At 33.4% G+C, this 17,937-nt stretch overlaps 1 protein-coding gene and 2 pseudogenes across 1 annotated transcript; all 3 read left to right on the top strand.

Annotated features, from left to right (window-relative positions):
• Window positions 1-1,134: 1,134 nt before the first annotated feature.
• On the top strand, window positions 1,135-8,333 carry LOC125849520 (putative F-box protein At1g49610; annotated as a pseudogene).
• Window positions 8,334-14,193: 5,860 nt separating this feature from the next.
• Window positions 14,194-14,716, top strand: LOC125846734 (uncharacterized). Its single transcript, XM_049526326.1, has 2 exons — window positions 14,194-14,349; window positions 14,468-14,716. The coding sequence occupies exons 1-2, from the start codon at window positions 14,194-14,196 to the stop codon at window positions 14,714-14,716; spliced, it is 405 nt and encodes a 134-aa protein (XP_049382283.1).
• Window positions 14,717-15,142: 426 nt separating this feature from the next.
• On the top strand, window positions 15,143-15,288 carry LOC125849629 (U6atac minor spliceosomal RNA; annotated as a pseudogene).
• Window positions 15,289-17,937: the final 2,649 nt, after the last annotated feature.

The raw sequence follows: 17,937 nt of genomic DNA, 5'->3' as shown, positions 1-17,937 counted from the left end.
TTTGAAAGTATTTAGTCATATTAAAATAATTCTAATCATCATATCATCATATCATATCATATCTTATTAAAAATGGGAAGCACTAAAGTGAAAAGTTGAATTACCACTTTATCCCTACACTAAATAAATTTATTATACAATATAATTAATTAAATATTTTATCAGTAATTAAGAAAATCATCTAATTCAATACTACTCCAAAATGACTGATTCATATTTTATTTAGATTCTGATATGTGATTTGTATGAGTTAACGTCTATATATTAACATTCTTCCATAAGTTCGAATATTGTGGACTTCATAGTTTCTTATTTAACCATTTTTCATATTTTATAACTTAACTTTAAAAAAATATAAAAAAAATTACAATTACGATAAAGGACAAACGTGCAAAACACGTTTCTAGAAACTAGTATACATGGGAGAATCTTAGTAGTATTTACTACTAAATTTTCATTTTATTGGTGAGAGTTGGATTCCCTCACCTTAATTGTAATCTCCTCCTTCATTTTCGCTTTCCCGACGCCTATTTTTCTTTAAGAAAATATAACATTAAAAAATAGCGTCATGTGATATTGTGATATAATTAACTTTGATAGTTGGACATTAAAGAAAGAAACAAAAATTGTCTATATCAATTCTAATTACAGGTAAACTTATTCTCAGTACTGATGTCTGATAATAACCCCCCCCCCCCCCTTCTTAGCCTTGTGTTGTTTCTCAACAAAGGAAAAGTAGCATGACAATCATGAGTTGTTGGATTTTAAAATGTGTGAATGGAAACCGATCAAAGAGTTATATAACTTTTATGATGATTTGTGAGTTTTCTAAACAGTTGTGATTTTTCTGAAGAGTTGCGACTTTTCCAAAAGGTAGTGACTATTTCGAATGGTTGTGACTATTCCATAGGATTGTGAATTTTCCAAGGAGTTGTGACCTCTCCGATAAGACACAAACACATGTTTACACTACCTGTTGTTGTCCATAAATAGAGGGGTTTCCTCTCATTTTTCAACAAAAATTTTTCTGTAATTCTTTTTATTCTGCACAACCAAATTCTAGTGTACTTTAGTGCCGTTGAGTCATTCGCTGACACTACAATTTTAGGCAGCAATAGTAATAGTTTGAACAACATGAGCAACCAAGACCAATTCTTTGGCAACTCTGAAGGTCTGTTTGTCGAAAACTTACCTAAAAAAAAAAAGCAAAGATTGAGATAGAATGTGAAGAAACTGATAGGATTAGTAAGCTACCTTATGCTATTATTGTCCAAATTCTTTCTTTGTTGTCCATAACAGATGCGTTCAGAACAACTGTTCTCTCTAAAGATTGGCAATATTTCTGGACTTGTATCAACAACATTTCTTATGACAACGAGGAGTATGGTCGTTTAGATAGCTCGACATTGCACAAATTCATTTCCTTAACGGATAATGTACTATCTCTCCTTATTAGCTGCTCTACCATTAAAAAGTTGAGTCTAAACTTTGTGTTCAGATATGATGATGGTCTATCTTATTTTCTTGTAATTGACAAGTGGATTGAATTTGTTGTGAATACGAAAGTTGAGGATTTACGCTTGAATATACGTCATAGAACTGTTTATCCAATTAGGCGAGACCAACCCTATAGCTTGCCAGAAGTTCTCTGTAGTAGTTCATCGATTATAAAACTCAACTGCGAGAAATGCAGAATATTAGAAGATTGTGTACTAAATTGGACATCTCTGAAGAATTTAACACTGGAAAGTTTGTTTCTCCGGGATGAACATATTAAACAAATAATATCAAATTGTCCTCAATTGGAATCTTTGAAGATACATAAATTTTGTGGTTTTACTCGTTTGCACATGACTTCTCCAAAATGTAGATGACTGCAATCGATCCATCATAGTCATCCTCGTGGGGATTGGTATCCATTCGAAGATGATACTGATACATGTTGCTTTGAAATTATTGCCCCATATGTTGAACATTTAACGATTTCTGGGGATTTTAATTATACGAAAATTAAGCTTAGGGACTTGTCATCTTTGAACCATGCCATTCTTAATCTCTACTGTGATGAATTTGCTGAAAGGGATGAAAACATAGTGAACGATTTTTTTGGTAAGTGTTCATTGTGCTAATGAGCTAATATTGTCATCTTGGTTGATCAAGGTCAGTTATCAGTCCCAATGTCTCCAGTTTTTTTATGTTGATTGTGAATAGAGCTCTTGTTTTATATTCTGCAACATTCTTCTGTTTAGGTGATTTGCATTTTAATGTTGGAATAGGTTGTTGAAAGACAAGAAGCACCTCTCCCTTGAAGAAAACATATTCAAAGTTTCATTACAGAATTTGAAGAATGTCAAGGTTATGCCATTATGTAGTCATATGGATACATCTGACGTAACAAAGCTCGATCAATTCTTGAAGCTCTTACTTGAGCATGCAATAAATCTGGAGAAACTGGCTATAGTGTCAGAGCATAAGGAATGCAACAGTTGTTCTACTGATACCTCAAATCTGAAGAAGAAATTGTTAGCTTTTCCAACAACTTCTATTAGTGCAATTATTTCCTTAGGAAGTTAGGAAAATTTGAACTTGCACTTATCGGAGTCTATAATTTCGAGGTTGCACCTATTTCACAATAGCTCTTAATATTATTTCATTCATTGAGTATTTCGAGATAATCATTACAATTATATGCATCAATTTTGGGTTTGCACGATGTTGTAATCATATTCAGGAGGTGAACTTGAGTGTGTAAATATTTCTAGATGATGTACAAGTCATAGATTTAAGATTGTCTCCAAATAAAGCGGTTAAAAACATAACTAATGCAACTTGCATTAATTAAATTGAGTTATAACTTAATTTTTTGAAGCCAGCCATTAATTAGCACAAAAAAAATTGCTCATCCAGTAACCTAAGGTTTGTGTTCGTAAACAGGGGAGTTGGATGGCATCTCCCCCGATAGGGATGGATGGGGAAACAACCTTAAGAATGGGGTGCACTATATGGTACAATTTCTCCCTTAGCAAAACATCCTAGTTTCGAGCCCTGGGTATAGAAAAATCCTTAGTAAGAGTGTTACTCACGAATCTGGTAGCTACTTGAGGCAAGTAATTAATTAGGCTCCAATGTGGATACCAAACAACTTTTAAAAAAACAGTGGTTTTACGTAGCCTGCATTCTTGCATAACTTGTTCCATAATCCACCATGGTGGTGGGACGCTTTCTCCCATAGGGAAGAGTTATGTGCTTTCCATATCTGGTAGACCACTACTGCTAATGTTGCCGCTTGCCAGTACCAGGTCTTTGCAGCCTCTTTCTCTTGTGGATCTATCCAGCCTTGTTCATATTCCTCTATAATCCAGTTGTCTCATACCTTTTCCAAGCCATTGAAGTGTTGCGAGTATGCATCTTTTTTAGAATGGACACTCAAAATAACTATGATTCATTGTTTCTGGTACATCCCCACATAGCTGGCATTTATCATTGTGGCAGATCCCCATTCTATACAACCTTTCTTAGGTAAGATCTGTTGGGTTTTAGAAGGTGTGAATGGAAAATGAAGATTTGTAACTTTTATGAAGATTTGTGACTTTCATGAAAAGTTGCGACTTTCATGAAAAGTTGCGACTTTCATGAAAAGTTACGACTTTTATGAAAAGTTGCGACTTTTATCAAGAGTTGCGACTTTTATGAAAAATTGTGACTTTTATGAAAGGCTGGGACCTTTTCGAAAGATTGTGACTTTTCCAAAGGGTTGTGACCTTTCTAGTAAGGCACAATAAGAACCTATTCCCACTACCCTTTGTTGTCTATAAATAGAGGGATTTCCTCTAATTTTAAAAGAACCAAATTTCTGCACTTCTCTACTATTACTAAATCTAGTATTCTAACTGTACTTTACTGTCATTGAGTGGTTCGCTGACACCGTGGTTTTAGGTACCGATACACCGGTGAGTAAGATCGTTCTATCCTGGGAGGATATATTTCATTAACCTCGGGTACTTGAGGGGAATAATTTCCTTAAGGGGATACTGTGCATTCAGTGGGCTCAATTATCTTCTTTGAGAAAAATATTTTGTATATTATTTCTAATATGTTTCTGATTCTATTTTCTCTACTTGTTTAAATTTTCTAGTTTTGAAAACACTCTTTAAACTTTGTTGTTTCTTATCAAGTTCTTCAAAGTTTTTGTTCTAAGTATCTTAGGAATACAGGATGAACAACAATCTTAAGGAAATTATTATAATATTGGTATTTCTTGTATTCTACTTATTGAGGGAAACATATCATAGAAGTAGAGGATTAATGCACTACTTCTTTAGAATTCGGTGTCTTGGTTAGCAAGGTGGAAGTGAGAATGTACCAGAAAAATTGGTGGTATTCCGGTTAAAGATTACACCAGGTAACCTTCTTATTATTTATCCAAAGAGAAAAATAGTTTCTAAAAGTTAACTCTTTTGATATTTATCATGTGTGTCTTTGAAAAAAAGATTTGCAAACTATATGTTTTTGAATGAATTTTTCTTGGCAAATGTTGCCTTTAAAATTCTTCCGTTTGTAGAATGAGATATGCAGATTTTAGTTTGATAAGATAGTATCTCAAAATGTTATAGTTGGAAGGCTACTTGAAAAGAAAAGTATGTCTATGTGATAATCTAAGAATATGTTTTATTCTGTTTGGGAAAAAAACTTTTGTAGTCCTGTAGTCCGTGTGAAATTTGATTGTGTCTGATTATAGTAGACAAAAAACTTTTGTAGTTTTCTACTCTGGATAAATTAAACTATGCAATTGGTTTGAAGAATATGAAATAAGTCAGTGTTGTACTTTTGGTTTTCTACAAACATCATTGTTAAATAGAAACAAATTGTACAAAAAAAATTCTTTATTGTTGGTATTTTAAATACTAAGTGGTATGTCTAATTGTGATAGAAAAAGTGATAGAAAAAAAAAAGACCAGTGACTTAAAGTGTGTGATTTTTTGCCTGCAATAGATGTCGCTATGGAATGAACTTTGACATTATGTAAAGATTATCAAAGAGAATTGAAGCACTGAAATTCTTTTGTAGAATAATAATATTTCCAAATGAGGTTCATTTGATAGTAAGAAAAAAAAATGTGGAAAAATTATTTTCAAATACTTGAAAAATATTTTTGAGATCATATTTAAAATGAGGGGGTTCTTTGCTTATGATAAAGATTAAATTAGACTCATGTCTAATTTAAATTTGGAGCACAAGGTATGAAATTCAATGATACTTTTGTATTGTGTTAGACCCACAAAATTCTTGGAGTATACTTGATGTTGTGGTCGTTGATTTTTTTTTTTACTAGTATATGGTATGACTAGTATGAAAATACCAAATATTATATATACTTGTTCAAAATAATTGTGTTATTTTATGAAAAAGTGTCACTTAAAATGTTGTGATTTTTCATGAAAGATATGTCTATTAAAATAAAACTATTTGTATAGACATGAATATTGGTGAATAGTCATTTGTCATGTTTTGTAAAAGAAGCATTTGTATTATATTGTTTTTATTGGACCCGTATCATATCTCGCATCCCGTCACGTCTTGTCAAACATTTTACCATCCCATTGATATAGTGGGACGGGACGGGACTTCAAATTGTCCCGCGAATCCCGACCAAGTTAATCCTGGGACCTTTTGAATCCCAATCAACCATTGGCCTGTCCCGTCCCCCTCTGTCTCGTCCCGCCGTCCCCATCCCCTTGCATGCCCTAGCTTGTAGGCATTCCCCAGCTAAGATTCATTGATGGGATAAGGGGTATTTTGGTGATTTACATTGAATTTTACCTAATTAAGAGTGTTGTAACGTTTACACATGCTATCCTTTTATTATTAACTTCACCGCATTTTTATAAAATCTACCTACCCTTCCGGCCACTTAATTCATCTCTTCGGCTTTTTTCTCGCTCCTGCCGCTTAGTTTATGTTCAGTAACAAGGTTGGTTCTATTTTCTTGTTTTTCTCTTTGTTTATCCAATGTGGGTATTATTCTTCTAGATTTTGTTGAATTTCATTAAATCTAGAAATGATACATTGAATTAGGTCTTCCATTATCAATAGATTGATTGTTTCATTCTTGTAGCTTTTCAAAAGAAAAGAGATCTTAGGAAGAGTCCTAAATTAGTATGACGTTGATTGTTTTCCTTGTTCTATTGTATGTGCGAATTATCTTAACGAAGGCCTTCTTTTTTCCTCGTGTGAGGGATATCATAACTTGTATCAATTTATCTGACGTTAAATAATTTCACTTAATAGAGTGTTAAGGGCTCTTTGAGAAAGGGTCGTATTAATTTTATTAGTTATCCCTAGATAAAGAGTCAGTATTGGCACGTAGCCCGTAGGCATGCCTGAGAAGAGATTGATTGATGGGGTAAAGGGCATTTTGGTGATTTCTATTGAACTTTATCTAGTTAAGAGTGTTGTAACGTTTGCACGCACTATCCTCTCATTCTTGACTTCACCACATTTATATAAAACCTACCTACTCTTCTCACTTTATTCATCTCTTCGGCACCTTTCTCGCTCTCGCCGCTTAGTTTATGTAGTTCTATTTCCTGCTTTCTCTTTGTTTATCCAATGTGGGTATTATTCTTCTCCATTTGTTGAATTTTTATGGATCTATAAATCAATTTTTTTGTGGGCTCATCCTCTGGATACTCCTGGTAATTGATTTTTGTTAAGCTGTTAACTTTGTTATCAACTTTATTATGATATGAATATATCTAAGAAAATTAAGAGAAAAAAAACTTTGAAGGTTGGCCATTAATTCATGTTTATTTATATATGTTAATTAAAAATTTGACTTCTTTGTCCATTAGATAAACAAAGGTTCAATTGGCAAATTAATGATTGTTTGAATTATTTTTATTTTATTCTAATTCAATTGAAATCAGTAGGACCCACTTGAACTTTCAATCCTCGCCTTTGCTTAAGACACACCCTTTTAAAAAAAACAAATTTCAAGACTAATTTTCGAAAAACATAAAAATAGGAGCGAACAAGACATTATTTACGTTGTTTCATTTAATCATAATTTTAATTAATTCTTAAATTAAATATGGTTCATTTTAACAAAACAAAACAAAAGTTTACCATAAGTACGCTTTTTTTGCCAAAAGGCTTAGAGTTTTACTTTGCTTATGTGATCAACATTATTCTAAATATGAAAAATTTAATTTAAGCAATAATAATTCTTAGTATTAATATCTTATAATTTCCCCCTTTTCAGTATTAGCCCTTTGTTGTTTCTCAACAAAAGAAAAGTAGCATGGCAACCATGAGTTAGAAAGACCAATTCCCTAGCAGTCGTGGTGATGATGGAAACTCTGAAAGTTGGCTTATTGAAAACTCACCTCAGATAAAAGCGAAGATTGAGACAGAATGTGATGAAACTGGCCTCATTGATAGAATTAGTCAACTACATGACGCTCTTATTGTTCAAATTCTTTCTCGATTGTCCATAACAGATGCCTTCAGAACAACTATTCTCTGTAAACATTGGCAATACTTCTGGACTTCTATCGACGTCATTTATGACAATGAGGAGTTTAGTCGTTCAGATAGCTCGATGGTACACAAATTCATTTCCTTAACGGATAATGTACTACCTCTCCTTAGCAGCTCTAGCATTAAAAAGTGTAGTCTAAACTTTGTGTTCAAAAAATGAGAATGATGTGTCTTATTTTCCCGTAATTGACAAGTGACTTGAATTTGCTGTGAACAAGAAAATGGAGGGTCTATACCTGAATATAAGTTATGATATTGATGCAATTGAGCATGACCAACCCTATAGTTTGCTAGAAGTTTTTTTGTAGTAGCTCGTCGATTCTAAAACTCAAATGCCAGAATTGCAGAATATTAGACGATTGTGTACTAAATTGGACATCTCTGAAGAGTTTAACGCTGGGGAGTTTGTTAATCCGGGATGAACACATTAAACAAATAATGTCAAATTGTCCTCAATTGGAATCATTCAATCTATATGGATTTTGTGATTTTAATCGTTAGCACATGACTTCTCCAAAAGGTAAGAGATTGAAATTGATTGATCACTATCATCCTATCGGAGATTGGTATTCATTCGAAGGTGATTGTTGCTTTGAATTGTTGCTCCATATGTTGAACATTTAACGATTTTTAGGGATTTTGATTATACGGAAATTTAGCTTAAGGACTTGTCATCTTTGGACCATTCCAAACTTGATCTCTGTAGTGATGAATTTGATTCAATGGATGAGGACAAACTGAAAGATCTTTTGGTAAGCGTTCGTTGTGCTAATGAGCTAATACTTTCATCCTAGTTTATCAAGGTCAGTTATTAGTTTCAAATGTCTCTTGTCTTTAATTTTTATGTTAATTGTGAATAGAGCTCCTTATTTCTATCTCTTATATTGATACTGATAATCTATTGAATCCTCTATTTTTCGACTTGGTTGTAGCATTGGGGTAATGATTATGTCAATTAAAGGTTGCGAACCTGATTAATTATCTCCTGATTTACTTCCTTTTAATTAACTCATATAGTTTTGATCTAGTACATGAGGTTAAATATTGGTTCCTTCTATTGGTTTAATATGGCAGCTACAAGTTCTTACAAGAATAAAATCAATAGATCTCCTAAGTTTACACTGAGTTTGTTACACTTCAGATTCGAAAGAGAAATTGAGATATCTTGCCATGGAGTTGGTAGAGTGGAGAGAGAAAAAGAACCTTTTTTTCATCTATAAAACAAAATAATTAGAATAAGTTGGTGGCGGAGGAGGAAACATAGAAGGAAAAGAAAGAGAAGAGTAAGGAAAAACGGTCTCATTAAACATGACATCTCTTGATAAAAAAACCTGCCTGCTTGTCCAAATCAACGAGCTTATGTGTCCTTTTTTGGTCATGTTATAACCATAGAAAGCACAAGTGATGGATCTGGATTTGAACCTATCCCTACAAGGCTTAGGTATTGCAGCAAAACTAAGGAAACCAAAAGGTTAGAGGTGTGAGTAGGATGGAGCAGTTTTATATAGGAGACCATAAGGGGTGTGATTTTGTAACAAAAGTGAAGGAAGTTTGTTAATAAGATAATTAGTAGTAAGGACTCACTCACCCCAATATTTGACCGAAAGTTTGGATTAAAATAGTATAGGTCAAGGAGTCTCCAATAAGTGTTTCTGTTTCCTTTCCATAACATCATTATGTTGTGGGGTATGAAGAGTAGATGTTTGATATACAATTGTTTACAACAAATGTTAAACATATGGAAAATAAATAAACCACACAAATAAAATCTGAAGAAACATAACTTTATTGATAATTATGCGGGTACAATTCTGTTCCTCCCTTTATTTATCCATGATTCGAGGGCCGTTAGTAGCGTATTTCTCGAACTAGGATGATTTAGATTTGACCTCTATATGAATACTCCATCAATTTGCGGAATATTTGAGATCTTGTTCTTTAAAATTACCCAAGAGTTTTATGGGATATTTTTTTATGCCTTTTAAGGGAATTTAGTACCCTTTATATAGGCGTGAACTAGTGTTTAGGGTTGAGTAGCCTCCAAGAATCATAATTGAGTTGAACACAATTTTTAGAGTCCCAACTCGAATTGAATGCATCTTGTAGAGTCCCACAAAATTTCAATGTCTACAAATGCCCCCTGCTTAAAGGCTTGTCGGAGTGTAGACTTAATGAAACTCAAAGATGAGGCTTGAAGTACTCTCTAAGATTTATCCAAGATTCGAGGGCTAGTAGTGGCGTATTTCTCGAACTAGGATGATTTAGATTTGACCTCTATATGAATATTCCATGACTTTTATGGAATATTCGAGATCTTGATCTTTAAAAATACGCAAGAGTTTATGGGATATTTTGAGATGTCTTTTAAGGGAATTTAGTACCCTTTATATAGGCATAAACTAGGGTTTAAGGTTGAGTAACCTCCAAGAATTCTAATTGAAACTGAACACACCTTCCAGAGTCCCAATTTGAATTGAACACGTCTTGTACAGTCCGCAAAATTTCAATGTCTACAAATGCCCTCTATTTCAAGGCTTGTCAGAGTGTAGACTCGATGAAACTCAAAGACGAGGCTTGAAGTACTCATTCTTCCACCTTTGCAGCTTCAGATTTTCAGATTTGATTTAAGAGAGAAGAGATGAAGGGCAGATTTGGTCCCACTGAGCGTGCCAATTTGTTTGCAACAAATTTTAAACATATGAAAAATAAATAAACCACACAAATAAAATCTGAAGAAACATAACTTTATTGATAATTATGCGGGTACAATTCTGTTCCTCCCTTAATTCTACTCTCCCTTGATTTATCCATGATTTGAGGGCCGTTAGTAGCGTATTTCTCGAACTAGGATGATTTAGATTTGACCTCTATATGAATACTCCATCAATTTGCTGAATATTTGAGATCTTGATCTTTAAAATTACCCAAGAGTTTTATGGGATATTTTTTTATGCCTTTTAAAGGAATTTAATTAATATAATACCCTTTATATAGGCGTGGACTAGAGTTTAGGGTAAAGTAGCCTCCAAGAATCATAATTGAGCTGAACACAATTTTTAGAGTCCCAATTCGAATTGAACGGATCTTGTAGAGTCCCACAAAATTTCAATGTCTACAACAATGTCAAGAGAAGAAAAGAAAGAAGATGCTTTAGTGCTAGAACCCAACTCAAAAGTATTATCAGATCTCAGAGTATGAATTATGGTATGAAATTGAGTCTAAATCCTGAAGATAAATGATTTAATAAGGGAAAAAGCATTAGACTTGGTAGACAGTAAGTGTGTCCAAGTGGCTTTGGAAATATCATCCAACTGGTTAGATAATGTTTATTGCCATTGTAAGTTTGGGTGTGGTAGGGTCCCCAAAGATCAATATGAATGAGTTGAAAAGGGCATGAGGTTTTGATGGAACGGAAATGCTAGTCTCTGTTGTCTAGCCAGAGGATACACTTTCCTTTACAGATGAAGTCTTGTTTCTTAGATAATTGAGCATTTTTATTAACAATGGATTTCATCTTATAGTAAAGCATGTGTCCTAATCTCAAATGTCAAAGTAAAGCAAGATCATTCTGAAACAAACAAAAGAAGGCATACATGTGGATATTGGAACAGAATTAGAAACAATAAGTTTATTGTAAGAAACAATTGTGTTATTGTCAATAGAAGTAGTAAAAGTAACCAACAACTTTATTATCAACACAAGTAGTAGCCACAATGGAATTTACATAATGGAAAGTCAAAAGAGACTACGTATGAAGAATGTAAAGCCGTTGATACATTTTACCAAGCTCCAATGGCCTCTTCAGAGAAGGGCACTGTAGAACACAATAGTAGAGGTAGTGAACTAAGTTCCACAGTTGAATTGGACTACTAATTTGTGTACATAAATCAAGTTATATTGAAAAGAAGACACATAAAGAACTTTTGTTAACACTAACTCAGGTGACAGAGTACGTGTTCCAGTACAAGTAACTTTTACAATATAACTATTAGGCAAAGTAATGAGATAAGGAATAGAATGATGAGTGATGTTAGTTAGGAAAGATTAATTAATTGGGGTCATGTGATTACTAGCACCTGAGTCTATGATCCAAGGATTATCAACTATCGTAGACATGTGACAAGTAAATTCATAATTGAGAAGGTCTTACTAAACCTGCATAGATGGCAGAGCCAATTCCATTCTGGTCAAGGTACGTATTTGTTATCTACTGATTTGATGAAAGTGGAGGCACATTAGAAGCATCAACCCGATTAGATTTCCTGAAACTTCAGACTTCACATCGAGTGTGAATCAACACCGTGAACATAAGCAACAGACCTCCTATATGAAGTGGAAGTTGCAGGAGTACTGTTGTTGTAAGACCTATGTTGATTAGGTTGAGAACCATTCTAATATTGAAGCTTCCTACAATTTCCAATAACATGAGCAGGTTTCTTGCAATAGCGACAAAACAAATTATTTATTGTGTTGTCAAAAATCACCTTCTGTGGATATTGAGACCTAGGAGGATAAAGAGGCACGTGTACCAGCAAAAAAAAGTAGTATTTGTGTTAAGGAGACAGTCACAGTATGCGCTTCAAGCTGACTCTCATTATTACAATCACTATAGAATATGCAGTATCCATATCAGGAAGTGCTTTAAGCATCAAAATGTTTATCTTGACTTTAGTAAATCTCATTTAAACCCATCAACAACTGATAAAATATTTATTCCTCTTCCATATTTTGAAAAGCTTCTTTGCAACCACATGTGCAATCATGTTAGGTAAGTGAATATGCAAGTTCATCCCATAATTTCTTGATTTTGAAAAAATAGGATGCAGTATATATTTGAAGGCTCTTGGGTAATGGAAGGAATCTCTTTGCTAATTTTATGGACTTTAGTCCCATTTGCCTGCCTATATCTTCTCTCAATATCTAACCGCAACTTATCTACAAAATCAGTGTACTTGACACTCTCCTTGATCTCAAGTTCAAGAAGATTCAACAACCAAGAAAGACCATATCATTTTCCCTTGTTCATGCTCGAAAAGAGTAGTATTAGAAGCTGGTATACGTAAGGTTTCAAGTAGTATTAGGAGCTGGTCTACGTAAGGTTTCATTGATAAGTCCTAATTTATTCGTACAATAGAGCCATATCAACATACTCCTCCTTCAACTCCCATACCCAGTGCCATTGAACTTAGTAATGACTAAGACTGTGCCTGGGTTATGAGAAGGATGCAAAAAAATAATGATGTGAAGACTCAACCATGAAAGGCGTAAAGCTTCTTGTCGACGCACTATCAGGCATAGACGAAGAATTCGGAATATCTCTAGCAAGGAACGAAAACAAGTAGAATAGACAAAACTAGGGTAAAAAGGAAAAACAAACAATGAAGAATAACACAACATCAAAACACTTCAGCGGCTGAAGATGAGATTCTACACCATAATAGTAGTCTGAAACCCTAACTTCTCATCTGAGAGTCGTGAAGACTCCAAAAAGTTTGAAGAAAAAAAATCATAGCAAGGGTAGCATCACTCGGAAACTGAGGTGAAGAGCTACACAATCACCGGCTCAGATATCATGTTACTCTTCAGATTCGGAAGAGAAATCGAGATATCTTGTCAGGGAGTTGGTGGAGTGGAGAGAGAAAAAGAACCTTTTATTTTATCTGTAAAGACTCATGTTATCTTATAATATGCTAAGCGCTCTCTCTCTATATATATACCCAAACAGTTAATAAACTGAAACTAAGTATACTAGAATTGATATTTTCCAATAGCTTCTAAGTATCAACAGAGTTAGAGTATATGTAAAAGAGACAAACAAGAAATCAAAAAAATGGTACACACATTGCTAATTCTTTTAATTAGCACTAACCAATTGGGAGGCAATAAGACGGGGTGGGCTTAAGGCTATGCGGAGCGGGTTTAAGGTTGTACGAGACGGGTGTGGGATGCGGGGCGGGTTAAAGTGGGTTTTTTAAAAATAATGTTGGGCGGGGCGGATTGCGGGTATATGTGATTTTATGTGGGTTCAAACTTAATTTTAACTTTTTACATATTATAAGAGTGATAGAGCATTATTTATTAAGATAATTTCTTTAAAGCTACTAAAATATTCAAAATAGTAAATGAAAATGTTTCAATAAAAACAATACAATATCTTACATATTTCCAATTGACCTTTAAGAAATAATTTTTTAAGTCACTATCCTATTAAATTAATACAACTTAATGAAACATTGAATTTACTTTTATGAATTTTATTTTTAGTATTCAACTTAGCTAGAAAAAACAAAATATTAAAAAATTATGTGGGGCGGGTTCATGTGGGATGAGTCTATGTTGGGCGGGGTGGAGTCGGTTGAAAATGAAAAATATTATTATGTGGGGCGGGCAGGGCGGATTAAATTTTTTGTGGATTAAGCCAACCTTCCCCGGACCGCCCCATTGCCATCCCTACTAACCGGTAACAGTAGTAATTTTACTAAAGTTATGGAGAATCTAAAATTATTTTGTATCTACTTCACGAAGTATGTTTGTTTTCTATACAACTTATGAAGGCTTGTCAAAGATAAAAGAAACAGAACAATTTTAACAGTTCAATGTACTTACGTACCTTCTATTTTGTTTCATTCTTCTGTTTAGGTGTTTTCCATTTGGATGATGGACCAGCAATTAAACGTCTCCTTACCGTTGCTAGAATGCAGATGGTTGACAATAAGTTCTTATATTTCAAAAGTTTCCTTCCCCATGCTAGACAAACTCTTAAGGTCGACTCCTAATTTGGAAAATCTGATGATATTTCATGATATTGAGGTATGTTATTCATCTCATTATTTTCTGCCAATTTGTATTTTCATTTACGTGTCAAGTGTTGATTACAATGTTACTTAAAGAGTGTGTAATTCAATTTCACGACCACTCATTTCTTCAGGACAAAAAATACACTGAGACGTTGGAATTATATGACCTCCTCTCATTTGAAGAAAACATATTCAAAGTTTTCTTACAAAATTTGAAGAATGTCAAGGTTATTCCATTTTGTAGTGGTACGCGTACATCTGAAGCAGCAGAGCTTGATCAATTCTTGAAGTTCTTACTTGAGCACGCAATAAATCTGGAGAAACTGGTTATAGTGCCAAAACATAAGGAATGCAACAGTTGTTTTACTAATATCTCATAGCTGATGAAGTGTTTGTTACTTTTTCCTAGAACTTCTATTAGTACAGTTATTTCCTCAGGACCAGTTACCCAAAATGTTTTTGATACTCTTTAGTTATGTTTGAAACTCTCTTGTGATTATAAAGACGCAAGACTCGGATCTGATTATAATTCAGGTATTGCTTGTAATTTGTTTGACTGACATTATAATTTCATGACTAGTTTTATTTTCAATTCGTCGGTGTGTAATTATTTCTAGAAGGTGTAGAAGTCATAAACTTGAGTCCAAAGCCAAAAGGGTCACTTTTTTCTTTCAAAATGCATAAAGGGCCACTGAAATATTTTTAAAACCAGAACGGGCAACTTGATGCCTTAGCAGCGAGATCCTTTTTTATTTTAACACCATTAACGGCGTCCAAAATTCGCCTTTTCCCTTAACTTGAGGTTTGTGTTTATAAAAAAGAGAGATGGTTTGCATTTTCCACCACAAGGATGGAAACAACCTTTGGGTTTTACCTGTTACCACACATTCATTCAAGGCATTCCACCTCTCTGGTATTAGCAAAGGATGTGGTGTTGTGAATGGTGGTTCTTATCCCTTTATAGAAAAATTTTTGGTAGAAGTGCTATTCTTGAATGGGCCCTACCTGGATAAGAAAATTAGTCAGGTTCAATGCGGATACCTAACACCTTAAAAAAAAACAAAAACAAAAAAATGTGAAAGCCATTTTACCTCCAAGTAAGTTTAAAAAATTTTACCATTGTGATTTTTGAATACAATGGTTAGTGTCTTATGATTTTCATGAGATAAAAAAATTGTCTGATTTTGGTTTAAGGAAATTTACTTTATGGACCATTTATAAAATTTAGCAAAGTTTTATGATAGAATATGTATAGGGATATATATATATATATATATAGAAACACATGTACATTACGGTGAAATTGTCAATTACATAAGTAAACTATGTGGGGGGTCCAATTACCACCCAATTTTTTTCTTCAAATTATTTACCTTTTTAACTAATTACCTAGTAACAAAACAAGTTAGAAGATATCGGATATATAAACGTGTCTATACTTGACAAAAAAGGATGAGTTTTAATGTCTTATATGTATCATTTGATTATTCTGACCAAATCGATTAGCTAACTATTAATCTAGTAGTGCAATCTAACAAACTGAAGGACATTGTTTGTACAAATCCGTTTGAAGCACTCGAGGTGGAGAAAGAATTAGAGTTAGTTGATTCTAATCCCACGAATGAGCAAACTTTGGTTCGAGCGGATTTTGATAATAATATACAATCAGTTAGCACGCCAATTGGAGTAAGTAACATGCAGACTGAAAAAAATGATAGTGTTATGAGTCCTACATATATCTCTAATCCTGAAGTAGCTAAAATTATTCAAGAAAGTGTGGCTGCCATGTTGCTCAAGCCCAATTTAGCGATCAAGTCACCCATGGTCACATCAAACACCTCAGCTCATGAGGTCTTGAAAGAAAAGCAAAGGGAGATGAGTACTCCTAGATGGGATGATTTGGTTGATGAAGAAGATCATGTTTCACCTCCGCTTTTGAATAGAAAATTAAGTCCACAAGCTTTGAAATTTGTACCTAAAAGTATAATTGCAAATAAGAAGGAACAAGAGGCCTTAGCATTAGAATTTAGTCCAACTAGGGGTTATGAAAGTGATTTGGGCGATGATTCTTTTAATGAGGATGAGGAAGAAAATATGTTGGACATATGCTTTGATAAAGTGGCTAGGGATGGGGATATATCACCTCGACATCAAAGAAGTGGAAGCAACAAAAACAAAAAGAAGACACATGGAAGGCAGCACCGTTGGAATGGTAAAGTGACAAGAGAGTTTGTTCCAAGGCACCTACCGATGCGACTGGCAAAGCAAAACCATATGACAGTGTCAATAGTTTCAACAAGATCCAATACATCCAAGAAGAAGTGATGAACAATCAAGTTTTGTTGGACAAATTTGAAGAAGAAGACAAGATGAAAATACTTCAGGTAGATGGGCTATCTATCATTTTTAATTCACGCATTTGTAAAAGTAAGTTTGAGGTTGATAACTCAATTTTCTTCTTGAATTTTATATTTGTGCATTTTTCAAGTATTCTCATTTATAATATCATCATAGAGTGTATTACAAATTCTTTAATGATCATAGAATACCTAGTTCTCTCTAGCTCTTATTTTTTTTCATGCTTGTTAATTAGTAGAGGTTCGTTGCCTCATTAGGATTGACAAGGTAAGGCCTAGCCCCCCTTGCTTGTACTTATTTCTATTGATGATTTTTATTTAGAAAAAAAAAAATTAGACCTCATTGTCTCTCCAGATCTACTTCTTTATTCGTCTCTAATGCATATATACTTTAATCAAGCATGATTTTATTTTTATTTTTATTTTTATAAAATTAGAAATAGGAAAAGAAGATTACAAGGCAGGGAATGGAACTTTCACTAATAAGGTGAAAGTTTTGATAGTCGACATCCCAAAAAATCTCCATCCCAAATTTGCCTCAATCTGCTATATATTGTTTGTAATATAAAACTATATTTGATAAATATTAAAAGGTAATTATATATTTTGTATGTAAGATCGAATTTTATTCATTTATTCATGATGTGTGATTTTCTCATAAACAATATAGTTAGGTTAGGCTAGAATTTATTAACTAGATAATTATCCCTGATAAATTAGTAGAAAAACTTGCACTATTTACTATAGTTGAGTTTTAAATTAGTATTATAGTAATATAAAGAACTTATACTATCAATGTTTTATTTTTGATGGTGCATGATCCCTTTAAATATTGGAGGGGGGATGCATATATAAGATTTGTTCAAGAAAAGTGGGGGAAAAAATACAAGTTCAATAAATATGAGTCATCAAATTAGATGGGTTGTTGGAAAAGGAGGCATAGTTGGTTGATGAGAGATCACTTCATTGGTATATGTAAACCATTTTATGGCTTTTAGGTGTGATAAATAACAAGGACCACCCTTGCTTGTTGCAACCTATTACCTCTTCATGACACTTTTTTTTTCAACTATTTTTGGCATCATATATAGGTGTGTCAAACATTAATGATGGTTGCCCATTTTGGATCTCCCTTTCCTGTACTCCCTTCATTTCTTTTTATTTGTCCTTCATATTAAAAAAAAAATAAAATATATATATATATAGCCTTATTATTTCAACAAACAAGAGAGAAGTGTGTTTTT

Source organism: Solanum stenotomum, chromosome 12 (assembly GCF_019186545.1).
Source record: "Solanum stenotomum isolate F172 chromosome 12, ASM1918654v1, whole genome shotgun sequence".
In the NCBI taxonomy this organism is placed as follows: Eukaryota; Viridiplantae; Streptophyta; class Magnoliopsida; order Solanales; family Solanaceae; genus Solanum; species Solanum stenotomum.
The sequence above is the reverse complement of the archived record's forward strand: the minus strand, read 5'-3'. Positions and strand labels throughout refer to the sequence as shown.

Coding starts and splice junctions, on each gene's coding strand:
- LOC125846734 (XM_049526326.1), top strand. CDS start 14,194: ATGATGGACCAGCAATTAAACGTCTCCTTACCGTTGCTAGAATGCAGA. Junction 14,350..14,467: donor TGATATTTCATGATATTGAG/GTATGTTATTCA, acceptor TCATTTCTTCAG/GACAAAAAATACACTGAGAC.